General features: G+C 39.1%; 2 protein-coding genes across 3 annotated transcripts in view; both read right to left on the bottom strand.

The window, feature by feature from the left end:
• efnb2a (ephrin-B2a) overlaps positions 1–3,005 on the bottom strand; it is a 34,778-nt gene extending 31,773 nt beyond the window's left edge. Inside the window, exon 1 of the mRNA XM_014987113.2 lies at positions 2,166–3,005. Within this exon, the coding sequence (XP_014842599.2) occupies positions 2,166–2,278 (113 nt within the window). The 5' untranslated portion in view covers positions 2,279–3,005. The remainder of the gene's footprint in view (positions 1–2,165) is intronic.
• A 3,055-nt stretch (positions 3,006–6,060) lies between these two features.
• On the bottom strand, positions 6,061–15,100 carry arglu1a (arginine and glutamate rich 1a). Of its 2 annotated transcripts, XM_088003092.1 has the most exons (5): positions 14,540–15,100; positions 12,789–13,014; positions 10,340–10,399; positions 9,566–9,649; positions 6,061–7,459 (listed from the first exon to the last, which is right to left on the bottom strand). In XM_088003092.1, the coding sequence occupies exons 1-5, from the start codon at positions 14,869–14,871 to the stop codon at positions 7,295–7,297; spliced, it is 867 nt and encodes a 288-aa protein (XP_087859218.1). In that variant the 5' UTR covers positions 14,872–15,100; the 3' UTR covers positions 6,061–7,294. The 2 variants fall into 2 exon arrangements, with proteins under 2 accessions (XP_087859218.1, XP_014842610.1); XM_014987124.2 differs by lacking the exon at positions 10,340–10,399 and having other exon boundaries at positions 14,540–15,099.
• Between the last annotated feature and the right edge of the window lie 1,333 nt (positions 15,101–16,433).

The raw sequence follows: 16,433 nt of genomic DNA, 5'->3' as shown, positions 1-16,433 counted from the left end.
AAACTGCAATCGGTGCACACTTAAAGCCTGATAGCGGATACCGTCTTCAGTCAGAGGCTCCTTCCAATTCGCAGTAGAACAGACTGCTACAGGAGCTCCTTCATGTCCGCTGCTGTCTCTATCTGCAGTAACTCAAATGAGTTTTGGGATCAGGAAGGCGTTTTTAAATTTGAATCTTATGACTCATCAAAATGAAAGAATTACGTACTCATTCCGATTTCTGCGTCTCGAATCCGACATTTATAAAGTTTAATTTATAGGCTGAAAATGGTGGAAGTTGATACATTTGATGCATTTAATGATGATTGTAGGAAAAATCTGATTTTTAATAATTTGACAAATAAGGAAAAAAATCAGCCTGTTCCAATCAAATTGATTCAAAGTGACTCGTTTCTGGTGCTGTGGATGCTGAAAACAAGCTGAAACTTTGTATTCAGGTCAAATAGATTACAAAAAATCCAGATTTAACTTTTAGCTCATCGTCCAGAAAACTCCCACCCTGAGGCCTCCGCACGCTCCAACGGTGGACACATTATCACGTTTCCAGTTGATTTCCTTAAGTTAGAGCTGGTCTGCAGCTCCAGGTTTGGTTAGAAAGGCTTCTTCTTTCACTATTTGACCATGTTTTGCTAATTTTCCTCTTTCTTTCCCGTCATCCCTAGCCTCTCATGTTCCTCCCTAAAATCTAGATCAACCATCCAGAGTATTATAGCTTATAAAGATCTGCGTTAAGGTGGTTATTTTGCTGTTTCCGTATCATATATTGATCTTTTTCTACTAATTTCAAGCCAACTGTCAGTCTGACACGCAAAGCTGAAGTTCAGTCGAGTCAATTTTCAGATAACTGACCTATATCAGAGTTATTTTAGCAAAAATCTGAGTCGTTTTCACATTTTTAAGTGTTAAAATAACTCCAGAAGAGTTCAATTCGGCAAATTTCTGTGTAATTTTATTTAATTCATCTGAAAAGATTCTGATTTTGTAACTGGGTGAGTTTGAATAGAAATTAAACTCACTGGTTCACATTTTAACAATAAAAAAACAGTTTGCTGAGAGAAAAATTGAAGTTTTCAGCTCAGTTTAGCACCAATCCGTGTTTAGTACCAATCCGTGTTTAGTGACCACATTAAGACACTCAAACCTTCACCAACTCTAACTCGCGGATTTGAACCAAAACTAGCTCGTAAAGGCGCAATCTGGAGGTTAAAATGCGCGTCACTTTGCGCCACTGAGTCCATCTCGCCGTCAGGGAGGCGCAGTTTGGAGTTTGGAGTTTTGGCCGTGACTAAACGGACACAAAGACGGGACCCACTCCGCCCCCGCCGGCAGAGAGCAGCGGCACACAGCAGCAAAAACAGAAAAAGAAAAGAGAAAAGAAAGACACCTCTTCTGGCATCACTAAAGGACTTGAAGCGTTTATTTCTGACGGCGGGGGGAGAAAATACCGTATTTGTTCCTGAAGTTACACAGAAAAAGAGTCCAAGTTGAACTTTTACGCACAGAAACGGGACTTAGCGCAGCGGCCTGTTTAAAGTTTTATCTCTGCGGCCACATTTCCAGCAGAAATTACTCTGAAATCCGCCTTATTGTTCAGAGAAAACATTTCAGCACACACACACACACACACACACACACACACACACACACACACACACACACACACACACACACACACACACACACACACACACACTCACAGAGGCCCGCTGGAGCTCAACTAACACTCAGAAACATGCGCCGTTCTCTTCACGCTCCAACACAATACATTCACATTCCTAAAATTGGAATTATTTTTAATAAATTGTATGTATTTTTGATATTTCTGGCGGCGACATTTGATGTATTCACCCTGCAGTGCGCATCGCAAAGTGCGCGTCATTTCTCCACACATCGAGCTCAGTCTCCGCTCTCTGCGCGTAAATATTCCCCTCCTGAATGTGCGCACACTGACTGTCGGGATTGTAGATTTATTCAACCAGAATGCACTATTTTACTGAAAAGCTTTAGAGGAGCGGATTTATTTTTTAAAAAGAAATTTTAAAAAATAAAATAAATGCCGGATTTGGTGGAGAAAAGGGGGGGCGGAAAATCGGAAATAAATGTTGCAGTTAATTTTCTAAAATTATTCTTTGCGCAAAGATGAGTGCGCATTTCGCTGCACTTACTTGGTGTTGGTCGTGTTCCAGTAGATGGACTCCAGAATGAGCGGCCGACACAAGTCCAGTTCGAAGGCGAGGAAGAAAACTCCAAAATAATATCTCCACATCGAGTCCCCCATGGTGAGCCCGCGCGCCTCCGGGATGGATGCGGTGCACACTCCGTCTCAGAGGGGGAACAGCCGTGTGTGTCCACGCAGAAAGCAAAATAACAACAACAGAAAAACAAAAAGATCTTCAGATTATATCCCGATCCAGCGCATTCGGACCCAACAAGCTCCGATCAGAGCATCTCCAAAAAAACAGGGAAAAAAGAAGAGCGCACGGTTGGTTCATTCAGGGCGCAGCGCGTTAGAGATCCATCATCCTTCAGAGAAAATAGAAATCCCTCTGCGTGAAAAGAGCCAACATCCAACAGCAGCAGGCTGAGGTATTCCGCGTTCAGCTGGAGCTGGAGGTGGAGGTGGAGGGCGACAAACTGTGGGTGACAGCAGCACAAAAATGGAACAATGAGGTCGGATGGTCGAAATGAACAAAATGAGCGGATGTTTGGATGAGAGAAACCAAAGGAGCTGGGATGGAGGTTCTCATTCTAAGCAGGTCCGAAAAGAAAGAAAATAAAACTCCCAAAGTGAGGAAATAAGGACAGAAAAGAAAGAAAGCCGAGCACGCAGGCGGAGAATTAGAGTCCCGCAGATCCGTCCTCCCGCACCGCACCGCACAGCGACCCGCACGCAGGGAGGATGTCGCCTGATCGGCTGCTGCTCTCAAGCCAGGCTGGGAAGTAACTGAGAGAGACGCAGACTGGGAATATTTGGCGGAGCTGCTCCCGACCAGGCCCCGCCCACCGCTGCCGCTGATTGGTGGAAGTTAAAAAGAAGCGGATCCGTCAATCAGAGGCGGCAACTGGTTCGGCGGGGTGAGAAATTACAGCCGAGCCCTGCTAATGTCAACGGGCGGCTGCTGAGTGACACTGTAAACCATTTTAATGACGCGACACGTCACCGAAAAAGGGTTATAATCAATAATAGTAATAATAATAATAATAATAACAATAATAACAAGTATTAAAAAGAGAGAAAAAGAGAAATAAAGAGAGAGAGATGGAGGGAAGTCAAGTGTAACACCTGCACAGGTGAGGAAAGCGGAACACATCCGGGTTATTTTCATTTTCCAAACTGGATTCCTGCAGGATTCCCAAAGAACCGAACTCCTCATCCGAACCGAGCGCGTGCAGCCGGTTCAGCCGCTTCGAGTTCATTTGAAAGCCAACAGCGCCCACTAGCGGCATAACTACCGGGAGAAAACAGAGAAGATTACATTTTTATCATCAAAAGTAAAATTATAACTCATTAAATAATTAAAATAAAGATGAAATCATAAGAACACACGTAGCTTTAAAGTGGTTCTTTCTATTTTTAAACTTTTTATTTTGTTATTCCACCATGAAGGCTGCAGCTTCATCCATAAGACAAAACATTTAAATTACTGCTCATGTTTTTATTTTTCAGTCGATATGAATCATTATTTTGCAGCAGAAATGACTCAGATTTAAATGCAGACATAAATAAGTTTATTATTTCAAGAAAAGTGAACATTATCAGATTCTTTTAGACCCAAATCAAACTTTATAACCACTTTGTGTAGACGCTGTAAAAATCCACACTGACAACTGAAATTTATTTACTTATTTTGTCATATTTTTATTAAAATATCTTAAACTTACAAATGAAATGGTACAATTTGAGTAACATTTAGGATACATTTCATTCAGGTTGAATTGAATCCATATACAAAAGCAGACATGTTGGTTTAAATGTGTAAATATACTTACAAAATGACTTAAATTTAACCAATAATTAAATCTTCCTCCATGAAGACTGCAGCGTTATCCATAGCAGAAGTTGTTTATAAAAAATGTAATTACTGTAAATAGATTTACAAAAAATTTTGATTAGATATGAATCAGTATTTTGCAGGAGAAATTATTCAAGTTTTAATTGAGACAAAAATAAGCTTATTATTGACAGCCACGAGTCAAACTTTCCAATTATTTTAAGGTGAGAAATAACTACATGTATCACAAATTCTGGGCTTAAACGTTTTGTAGAAAATTCAGGTTTTCATATCATTGAAAAAGTTTTTTAAATCATTTTCTTGTATTAAAAACATAAGTAAGTAATACTACTTAATTCAATTTGAGTACATTTTTTCAAGGAGAAATGTAGGGGAAAAAACAATTTCACAACTGCAGTGTTTTCTTTAAACAAGAAACATAATTACAATCACATGTGAATAAGTTTCTTCATGAGATAAGTCATTAAAAACATGCAACACCATCCTCCTCCTACCACTTCCTGTCTTCTTCTTCGTGGTTTGCGACAGTAGTAACATCCGGTTGTTGATTATGTGACTCAGGCGATGCGAAAAAACGGTTTCCATTTCACTTTTACGAAATAAACCAATTTCTTCGCGTCCGAAAACAAACACCTCACCTAAAAACATTTTATTTTGAAATTGCCGTTGTTCTATTAGGCGACTTAATTTTCAAAATGTCAACAGAAATGCAGTTACTGATTACTATGCTACATTATGTCTCCACCATTTCAATTATTTATATTCAAAACGCACTAACATGCTGTTTTACAGTGTAATTCGCTCTGAAAACATTGTTTTAAGGTCTTCACATTCCTGTTCGCGACCAGCCGCTAATTGAATGGACTCTCACCCACTCACACTTCTGCCAGCTGTGGATTGAAACGTGCGAACTGCTGACACTCCTCTGCGACTTAATTTCATCAGTTTTCGGAGCTTTGCTGTGGATTGCGGCTGCTGGTCGAGCCGATCATCACCTCCATGTAGCAGCAGCTTGATAAGGAGATCAACGCCTCCTGTTGCAGCGAGCAACCGCTGATTGGATGCTGATTGAGTTGCTTTAATTCAATTGGAAAGTGTTTTTAGGGAAATTAGACACCAAAAGCTACAGGACGCTCTTTGGGAGTTTATATTAGTGAATTTCTTTAGTATTGACCTTTAAAAATCGCAATATGTTTAACTGTTATCTAATTGAGTAGTTTAATATGCCAACTACAGATTTAAAGTTCAACTTAAATATATTTTTTAAAGAATAAAACCAGTTATGGAGGAAGGTAGGCAGCAGCGGGGCACTGCGGAGAACACAAGCCGGGGTGAAAGCGCACCGATCCGGGCCAGTGGCCGGGTGAAGATAGGGTATGGAGCTAAATTGGGACCAAAAAGTTTGTTTAAAAGAACAAAACAAAAAAAGTAGTGAAATTTAAATAAAAAATGTAAACAGAAAAATAATGTTGATACTGTAAGAAAAAAAAAGTTATAAAATTTAAAACAAAAGGTTTCAAGATGAATGAAATGTTCAAAACTACTTTTCGGATTGAAGGTTATTTTTCCTTTTTTCTTCTTCTTTTGAACAAACTATGGCCCCAATTTAGTTCCATAAATGAATCTTTTCACCGTGCTTCAAATAAAAAAACACTTCTCAAGTCTGTCAGATTTAAGAAAACTTGCTACTTTTTGCCTAGTCAAAGTTTAGCTCAACACAAGGCTTGAATTTGATTGTTTGCAAACTATTTGTACAAGTTTTATAATGTATCTAGAATATATTTAACATATCAACATGATTTGAGTGCATTTTGTTAAAAAAAACAATGCAAAAATGTTTGAGAGCAAATAAAAAAATGTTGAGTTAATGGTACAAAATAAATTAAAATTTCAAGATAGAATCTGAAACTAAAGTATAGATCAGAAATTTTATAAATCTGATACCGATATCAACTTGGTATCAATATGAGCAATATTTTAGTATTGTATAGTATATTTTAGTCACTAATCTGCTGACTACTGGTGAAATAACGATGAGACCTTCAGCTTCTGTTGGCATTCAATGGATTTATTCATCTGTTCAGTCCTTTGACAATTTAAGGGGGGAAAAATTCACATGACAAAATTAAGATTCCACAGAATAAAGTTATTATACCCACCTGAGGTCAAATAAATCACCCAAACACACACACACACACTCACTCACTCACACACACCTGCATTCTCACTCTGACCTCGTCTTACCTGAACTCGTGTCTCCTCTACGACTCAGCGGCGGCTTCGCCAAGTTAATTTACTACAACATAACAGTTTGCACACGTGGGGGGAATTTTTACGGAAAACAAACCAGAGTGTTTTTTTTTTTCCTCCCCGCGTTTTCTGATCTCTATCGCTTTTTCATAAGACGGTTTTAAAAGGGTTACACGGAACAGGAAATGGCTTCTGTCCTCCGTTTCCTGTTGGATCGATCACCGGCAGGTCGGGTAGCTGAGGCCCGGTTCGCCTGCAGAACCACATTGTGTTTTTAACGTGACAGGGAGAAATGTTTCCGGAGGGGTGGAAGACACGGAGCGGGTCAGCCGGATGGGAAGCTTTCTGTGCTTTTTTTATATTTATTGTTCTTAAAATTGAAAAAGAAAATGAACGCTTTATTTGAAGTGCTGTGCGTTAGACTGACATGACATCTGTCATCAACATGAAGGAGTCCAAATAAATGTTCATAACCGCTGTCATGAACTGTCATACGGTGAATAAAGACACTTTTAACGCAAGTTTAAAAGAAAATGTACTTTAAAAGTATCATTTACCAAATACAGCAAAGTTGACACTTTTAATGCAACTTTTCATTATAAATGTGATTATTTACCGAATGACCTTTCATGAGAGAAGTCAAACATTTATTCCCGTTCCTTGATGTTCATAACAGGTCATGTCAGTCTTACGCAAACCGCTTCAAATTAAGTGTAACAAAAAATGGAGCGACAGCCACCCAAGCTGCCGGTGACTTTCCCCTACCGCTGGTTACACATAAGACTCCCAGACTACAAGAAAACTTCCAGGTCCCTAAAAGAGAGAAAATAAAAGCAAACAGGAGGAGTTTGTTCTGTCTGTTTGATTTTTTTTGTTTTTAGGGGCGGCGATGAAGGAGCATCCTCCCGGCCTTTCCTTTAGCACTTCCAAAATGAAGCGAGCAAATCCGCAGCGGACGACACGGAGCGGGGCTGAACCATGAGGATGAGGATGGAGGGGGCGGTGCAGGACGAAGGCGGGGCAGCGGAGTGTCATTCGGCCGCCTTCAGAGAGAAGGACAGCTTGGGTCTGGACTTTCCCTTCCCCAGGATGATTTTCTGCTCCTCTTTCTGCTGCCGCTGCCGGTCCTGCTCCAGCTTCATGCGCTCCTCGTGGATCTTTCTCTGCTCCTCCACGATCCGTAGCTGCTCCTCGGCCTGCGGCGAGACGAACCGGGTCAGAGCAGAACCAGGACACAAACAGAAACAGACCCGAAGCTACCATGATAAACGATAATGTTGTTTTTGGGATCATTTTCAAGTAATATAATGGTAGCAATAATGCAAAAGTACAATGTCAATTATCAATAAACTTTAAATTCTAAGAAATATTTAAAACTGGAACTGGCAGACATTTTATAAATCCAAAATAAATAAGCAAACAACAAATAAAAACAATTATGAAGTATTTGTAAATAAAACTGTCCTTCAAAAAAAAGGGCTAGTTGAGTCCATCATCAAGTTTTTTGTAAGAAGAGAGAAAAGAGAAAAACTTTAAATCATGCAAATTGATTCATATTACCAAATATTTTCGCTTAGCTTCTAGTGCAAATATCGTATTACAAAACTAACTTAGAAATAACCAAAAGTGCTGGAACTCAGCTTTGGTTGCTAGGTAACGGGCTGGTATTCTGCTGGGGTTGCTAGGTGACGGGTTGGAATTCTGCTGGGGTTGCTAGGTAACGGGCTGGAATTCTGCTGGGGTTGCTAGGTGACGGGCTGGAATTCTGCTGGGGTTGCTAGGCAACGGGCTGTATTCTGCTGGAGTTAGTAATGTCTGCTCATTTGTGACTCAACTATCAGGAGGTTTTTGAAATGGCTCATTTTCCAGACACCAAAAAACATTAACTGGTAACCAAAAAGCAGTTGGGTGATTTTTTAAAGCAGTAGAAAACCCAAAATGGAAGCTTAAAAACGTACAAAATTCGCATTTTGCATAATAATAAGGTAATAATAAGGTGCTTTGTACCAGATAGCGTAAGCTGAATTCCATCTGTAAACAATCCCTCAAGGAAGCTGTGATTGCAACTATTTTAATTTTGTGTGGATTTTTAACATAGCAACTTTTCACCACAACGTTTTCTGTATTTCATTCTTTTCTGACCAATCACTGCAACCAATGTTTGGTACATTTGTGGATTGAAAACAAAAAACAACAAAAAGAAGTTTTGATCCGTTAGAAAGTGTTATTAGACCAGGACTAACTACATGAGGAAAGGACCAGAGGAGAAATACAGACGTAGTCTAAAGAATTATGGATTAAAATCAATTTAAAAAGAAAAAGAAAAGTCTGGGTTATTAAAATGAAAATATAAAGAACAATGAGTGGATCACTGTAAGCTGAGCCGCAATAAGGAGGCAGCAGGTTATCAAACTCAGCAGAATAATTTCCATATTAACTGCCCTGTCTGGCTACAGTTGCAGATCAGAGATGAACAAAGCAAAACCGCTTTTCCACACGTTGTTACATTACAACCACAGACTCAACCGACTCATCAAGATTTTTTAAAAGATTAACAAAAAACAGTGCATGATTGGGAAGGAGAAGGAAAAGGGTACAAGATTTTTAAATGTTTGTTCCAAAACCATCAAAAAGATCAAGGAATCTGCAGTGTTTTTTTCCTTTAAAAATTTTTTGATATATTGGTTCAATAATATTGTTAATATGGTAAATAAAACTGGACTGATATTTCCATTTTGTTTATTTTTTCTGGAGGAGGTTGTTGGTCATGTATGTTGTATTTGTTTGGTTTTGCTGGGAGATAAATTGTCCCAGTACTCATGACAATAAACGATAATATTGTTGTTTTGAGACCATTTTCAAGTAACATATTAATAACAGCATTTTCCCTCTCAAAGACCAGTTAACTTTAACTCTGTAAAGAACTTAAGGAAACTGAAAGATATTTTAAATATCCAAAATAAAAATGATAAAATAAAAACTACTTATATATGAAACCATAAATAAAATAGATTTTAATGTCTCTGTAAACAAAAAAAAACTGGAATGAATGGAAGTTGTGAATATCATTTTGATTTATCACGCAATTTATTGATTGGCCAAAATTTTCACATCACTGCGTCCCTTTTTATGAATAATTCTTTTGAAGAAAATTGATTTTTAATCTAATTTTGGTCCCAAAAATCATAATCAAATCAAATTATGAGACAGTAAAAGACTCCCTCGCCTCAACTTTAATATAAACCAGAAACTAGATTTCATTCCGGGTTCAGAACCGGGTTCAGAACCGGGTTGGGTCGTACCAGCTTGGCCTGCGCCTCGGCAATCTTGCGGTTATTCTCTTCCAGGATTTTTTCCAGCTCCTCCCGCTTGGATTTCTCTTCCTCCTGGATGGGTGACATGGTGCCATGTTAGCGCATGAAAAAGTCACAAAGCACACACGCACACACACACACTCTCTCTTTCTCACACACACACTCAGTCAGTCAGTCAGTCACTCCACCACAGAAAGTCTCTTCAGTCAGCCTGAATTGTTTTCTACAAACATAAAGAAACTGAGCGGAGACGTGAACGCCTCCCTCGACTACTTCAAATCTCTTCCTGGAAGAATTAAAATGCCTAATTCACACCTACTCTGTTATTTTAAAGTTAAAAAGCAACAACAAAAAAACCACAAACACATTCATCACATTCAGAGGACAGAAACATAGACTAGAGAAAAAATACATCTGCTGCTTTTAACATCATCAAATGCAAGAGAGAAAAAGAAGAAGGAGGGAAGAGTTTTGGCTCACCAATGAACGTATACCTACGCATTTTCCTTGCCTGTGTACCTACACAACTGGTGAACGCATTCGGCAATAAACGGCTGAATATTTACTGTCCCGTCCGGACCGCGGCCCCTGCAGAGACAGAGAGGCGCTCCTGGGGTCGAATATGGCGCGCTCCTCTTTATAAGTCAAATCTGCTTTAGCGCTCTCTCTGTGGGGCTTTTTGTTGTCTCTGTAGAGAGCTGCTGCACAAGGTGTGTGTGTGTGTGTGTGTGTTCGAGGAGGACCCGACCACGGCACACTTACAGTAACAGGACACAAGTCACAGGTGAGCTGAAAGGCTGCAGCGCCAGCTCGGGTCAAGAGCTAGTTAGGAAGGTGGTGAGGTGTGTGTCCGAAAAACAACAAAAAAATAATAAAATAAATAAATAAAACACATCAACAGAATGACACCGAGCAGCCGCCCTATGGGAGAAGCAAGTTATGGTACAAAAGAAACCAAAAGAAACATCAAACTGTGGGAAATAACCAGTCAGAAAGAAATTAATTCATATCATCAGATAAAACCATCGGATAGCCGCCGAGAACCTGAGGGGATAAACCGTCTGTGAGTCAGATGGGATGAACATTTCCACACGGATCCGGTCGGGTTTTCCCGAACTTTTCTGATGAGGAAACCAAGTAGAGACAGAACGGGAAGAGAAAAAGAAGGAGGAACCTTTTATACTGAATTATTACATCCCTCTGTTTTATTGTTGTTGGAATCTAAAGAATGGAGCGAAGGGCGACTTTGCAAAGCACAAGAAAAACTACGAAGGTCGACATTTTACGCGCAATTAGGCATAACAACAAAATTTCTTTCAGAGGAAAAAACAAAACAGTAGGCTGTTTTTTGAAAACTCAAATATAACATGCTTTCACCGCAACACTGCCTAGGTAGTCGACGTATGCTAGGAGCTACGTTTCTGCCCACTGACTAACGTTCAAGTTTGTTGATTTGAACCGAAGATCGTAGAAATAGTGTTTGAAAATGCTAACATGAAGCTAAAGTTAGCTTCCAATTCTGAAAATGGCTAAAAGTAGCTTAGCAGAACGCCAGAAGATAAAGTGTAGAATAATCTGGAACAGGCCAGAAGTGTCGGAATCGACCGGCAAACTTTAGCTTCTAACTCACGTTTCTAACTAGAATGTTTACGGTAAACAGCAGGATAAAAATATTTTCTCAAATACATTAGGATGATGTGCTACAAAGAAATTTCCTTAAACATCATTTAATTATCCTCCAATTTGTTCTTATTCAGCAATAGCTCCAGCTAGTGGCTTTAGCTCCTGGTAATCATGTTAGCTCCAACTAATGTTTTTGGCTCCTGCTAATTGTTTTAGCTCCTACTACTTTTTCTAGCTGCAGCTAATTCTGCTGGCTCCTGCTAACCATGTCGTCTGAAGCTCCTGCTAACCATGTTAGCTCAAGCCACGCACCTAATGTTGTTAGGTCCCGCTAATTCTGCTAGCTCTAGCTAACTGTGTTAGCTCCTGCTACTATAGTAAAGAGATTACAAGCCGATCAGGTTTGTTTCAGCAGATATCTCGAGTTTAATGATGATGAAACTTTGAGGCAGTTTTCCTAAATCCAGATGTTTTGTGGGCCACACACGTTCACCTCAACCACCTTGACTTCTGATATTGCTAAAGATGAGGTAAATGTATACAATTATTGAATAAATTATGAATTTTTATGCATCACAAACGAAAGGTTTTAGGTAAATACGAAAATGACAACATATTTAGGCCAACATGTTCCAACTAATCATGGATTATGATGTAGAAGGTAAAGGAGAGGCACAAATCATTTTTATGTTTAGGCTGTTAAATAGGCTGACCAAACAAATCGAGTTAATCTCAACTCCTACTTGTCATTCCAGTAAAAAAAAAAAGTATAAAAATTGTAACAAATGACCCAGAGAGCAACACTGTGATGACAGAAGATTATGAAAACGTTATTTTGGGGTAAAATTATCATTCCTGATGCGTTCGGAAACATAATCAACAGTATTACTGGACGTCCTGACGTTGTGCATCTACACTTAATTATTCAGAGAATCTAAAAAATGAACCCTTTATCAGGTTTGCTGCTGCAAACAAACAGAGGTAAAAAAAAATAATATGATTTAAATCATGTCTGAGTTTCGCAGGAGTGCGTTTGTTGGTGTGATTAATGAAACAAAAATTAATTTAGCTAAACAGGGAAAAAAGTTTCTACTGAGTAAATATGATTAACAACCAAAATTATAATTTAGTATCTTAACGAAGATGCAGAAACACTCAACCCTACCAGGAATAATCTGCATTGCTATTGTAACATTACTATTGCAACAAAGGTTGCTATTTAACCTCTGTAGTTAAATAGCAACAGTATCTGGTTTAGAGTGAGGTTAAAGTTTCATATAATCACGTTTTTAATAATCAGTTTTGCTAATAAAAATGTGTCATTTCTGTTAGTTGCTGCTGCATAATGTCCATGTTTTCCACCTTCAGTTGGACATCAGAGAGGATATTTGTCTTCTTACTCTGCAGTTTTTAACTTGCTGCTGTTTTAATGCCAGCTGCAAAGAGAAACCTCTGCTGCTTGTGTTCCTCCCTCATCCTGTGTGTTTGAAAGCAGCAAAACTCCAATAATTTGTTGAGGACTGAAAGCGGAGGACGGTGGGTGGGGGCAGAAAGAGACGGGGGTGCATCCCAAACGACCGAGCGTTACCTCTCTGGCCTTCTGCGCCGCCAGCTCGGCTTGCCGCTGCCGCTCCAGCTCCTCCAGCAGCTGCCGCTCCATGATGCGCTTGGCCTCCTCCACGCGCCGCAGCACCTCCCGCTCGATCTCGTCCTTCCGCTTCTCCAGCTCTTCCTCCACGCGCTTGGCCACCAGCTCCTCTACCCGCCGGGCCGTCTCCTCCTCGATCAGCTTCTCCTCGATCTCCTGCTGGCGGCTGGAGGAAGAGGCGGGGGAAGAAGAAGTTAGCTCATATTGGCTAACAGCAAGCAGAAACACCTTCCTGCTGTCAAGGTGTGGCTCCAACAAGTCTGACCCGTGCCATCATGGTAGGCAAAGCATAACTGAACCATGGCTTCGAAACCATGTGACGTCACACTTCCATGACTTTGTAACTGACCTCCATCTTGGCAGGCAGTTGCTATGACAATAAACAAGCCACAAGTTTAGAACTAGCTCTCACGTCGTTCCTAATTTACCAACAACATATAGTACATTACAACTATTAATAGTACATTACAACTATTACTCTATCACAACGTTTGAGTACTTTTCCTCACGTTTATGTCACACTAAGATAAATATCAATGATATTTACAGTTTCCTTTTTCATGAAGTTGCTTCACATCCACCAGCAGACGGACTTTCTCCGTTTTCAAATATTTATCAAGACATATTTGGATTTATGTGGTTTGGTTTACTTTTCTCTGGACACTTTAGTTACAAAGCAACTGACTCCACTCCAACTGCTACTCTTCTAATTCTGTACTTACAACTGCAACCTTTAAATCAGGGCTAAGCCACTCCTAGAACTGCAACTATTGGATGCTTCCTTGTTTCAACACAACTGAATCACAGGTTACAGAGCTAATTCAGCCTGCAGCAGCATGCAAAAGTTACAGGATGATGACTGTCATAGACTGGAGCTGGAAACCCCTGATTCTACATGTAAACCTGCTGAAAATCTGTTTTATTCATTCAAAATTTAACTTTCTTAATGTTTTTTTCTTACTCTGAATTTCACTTTTGCATTGCAAGCACTTTTATTAACCCTAAAAATGTGTAACTATGGTGTAAATTAGCAATAATTCAGCAAATTAATAACTGATGTTCAATTTTCAAAAATATATTAACTATATATATATTAAATATACTGTGGTTTAGCAAAAACACTGCATGTTTTTCCAATGTATTTAGAAATATTTACATGTCATAAACACAAAAATCTCATTTTGATTTTAAAAAGCTTCAATTGTGTGTTTAGTTCTCATATTATGACACAAACAGGCAATTTAATTATATTTGTTCAAAGTTATATATAAAACAACACTGTTAATATTAACTTCTTTGACAAAAAATAGATTTGGGTAAAGTATTTCACAATTTTCATGTATATTTATCTCTCAGATACTAGGATTTCAAAGTCTTTAATATTAATGCAGATATAATCTGAAGACTATTTAAAACATTCAAATTAAATTAATTTCCTTAGACAGTAAATTTATACGTTTATCTAAAATCTGTAGCTTTACTCAATCAAAAGGTTTGCGGATATGATTTATGAGGTTTGATATTTACTAACAGCTCCAGTGGCAGCCGTTAGCATCGGTGGTTAGCATCTCAGCTCCAGTCCGTTAAAATGAATGCAGTTTATCTAGCCGTTAGCTTAGCATGCACACATAGCAGCAGCAGATTATGCAACATCTGCTGCTGCACAGGCAGATTTCGATTATTATACTCACATCTTCCTCTGTCTCTCCATCTCTGCCTTTCTCTCTTCCTCTTCCTTCCTCTGCTTCTCATCCAGAGCGGTCCTTTTACTCAAGGTCCTGCCGAAGATGTCGATCCTCTCCGGGGGAGAGGCTGCTCGTTCTCTTCGGGACGAGGCTGTGGTGGACCTGGACCGGGAGCGAGACTCTCTGCGCCGGTTCCTCTTAGACTCCCGGGACTTGGATCGTTTCTTGGACCGCTCCCTGTCTCTAGACCGAGACCGTGACCGGCTCCGTTTCTTGCTGTGCTTGCTGCTTTTTGAGTGTTTAGACCGAGACGTGCTTCGGCTGCGTGAGCGGCCCATGATGACCAGTCTTACGGCTGAAATGTGGACCACAATGCAGACTCCACTCCAACTGCTGCTCTTCTAACTCCGTACTTACAATAAACGATCAATGCAAACAACTGAAACAACTCTATTTGCTTTAAAAAGGCATTTAAACAGCTCCTTAATTCGCCCTCCTAAGTCGTTACAAAGCAAGATGGCGCTTGTCGAGTTTGTTGTTCCCAGCAGGCACTGCGGTTCTCGGCACTTTCCGTCAATCTTCGGAATGTCCTGTCAATTTCACGAACTGAACAACCGTCAGACCTGTCAAAAGTGACAGGAGATGTCACTTTTGTTTTAGATTACGCTAAATTTACAGTTGCGACTGTTAAAGCTGTTGGCATAGCAATTCATTTTGAAGACGTAATATTTTACAAAATTATAACTTTATTTAACTTCCCTTTGGGATTAATAAAGTATTTTTGATTATGAATTTGAATGATATAAAATAATTATGTTAAAAATACACAGTCGCATAATTTTTCATAAGATATTTCAATTAAATATTAAAATGGTCTAATTCTTCTCATGATAAAATAATCTGAATGTTTATCATTCGGATTTAATGCTAGCTAAGTCTGGCTGCCAAGCTAGCTTTATCTTCTGCTAGCAGAAGCTTTAGCTCCTGTTAGTTTCAGCTTCTGCTGAAGCTAGTTTTTAATTAGCTTTAGTTAGAAATTAAAACAAGCTAAAACTAAAGTAGACGCTAATCTAAAACTAGCATTAACAGAAACTAAAGCTAGCCTTAGCTAGCATTAAATGATAAGCATTCAGGTTTATCATGAGAGAAATAAACATTTTAAAATATTTAATTGTATAGATGAATTGTAAGGATGAAATATATTATTTTCCAATAATCTTAAACACAAAAGCATTCAGGAAATATAAATGAACATCAGTACATGTGTTATCCTTGTTATTTTTTTTAAAGTTATTTGGAAATTGTTAATTCCTATAAGATTTGAGTTGCGTCTAGACATTTTGCTACATCTACTGTAGGAATTACTTAAAAAAAAGTCAATTTTAGTCACCCATCACATGCTAAAAGATTAGAGATTAGATTTTCTTCAGTTTACATGCAAATTATCAGTTTTTGATGCGACAACAACAAAGACAGAAAAATATATCCAACCAAGCGAACCGCTGGGGTGAATTTATGATTCAAGTTTAAAGTTGTAATTTCTTTGCTGATGTGTTGCTCTGTCGCTTCCTTTGACAGCAATCAGCAGAGTCTGACACTAATTTCAGAACTTGTCTCCACTTGACCGATATCTAACTTTTCCCTTCTCCATTTTTAACTGTTGTTGTCATGCTCTACCAGAGGCTAAAATGACGCTTTTATCTGAGCTTGTAAATATAGCGAGGCAGAACATCAGATAACTGCACGACAAACAGAACGGGTCAGAAAAAAGAAAACAAAAACTGACAATGGCGCAATCCTGCATGGATAGATTTGCCGTTCCACTCTGGAAAATGAGGCCATTGTGATAACGTTCCCCAGAGGGCTGAGCTCAAAATAAACCGCTTTTACTATATTTAAA

Source organism: Poecilia mexicana, unplaced genomic scaffold, assembly GCF_051168715.1.
Source record: "Poecilia mexicana isolate PSO_F unplaced genomic scaffold, ASM5116871v1 scaffold_2, whole genome shotgun sequence".
Taxonomy (NCBI): domain Eukaryota; kingdom Metazoa; phylum Chordata; class Actinopteri; order Cyprinodontiformes; family Poeciliidae; genus Poecilia; species Poecilia mexicana.
This window is presented reverse-complemented; position numbering and strand designations above follow the sequence as displayed.

Bases quoted from the DNA above. Each gene is read 5' to 3' on its own strand.
- arglu1a (XM_088003092.1), bottom strand. From the start codon at position 14,871: ATGGGCCGCTCACGCAGCCGAAGCACGTCTCGGTCTAAACACTCAAAA. The intron at 10,400-12,788 runs GTAACGCTCGGT...CTTCCTAACTAG, and splicing joins CGGCGCAGAAGGCCAGAGAG to CTCTTGACCCGAGCTGGCGC. The intron at 9,650-10,339 runs GTAAGTGTGCCG...TCACCCATCCAG, and splicing joins GTGACTTGTGTCCTGTTACT to GAGGAAGAGAAATCCAAGCG.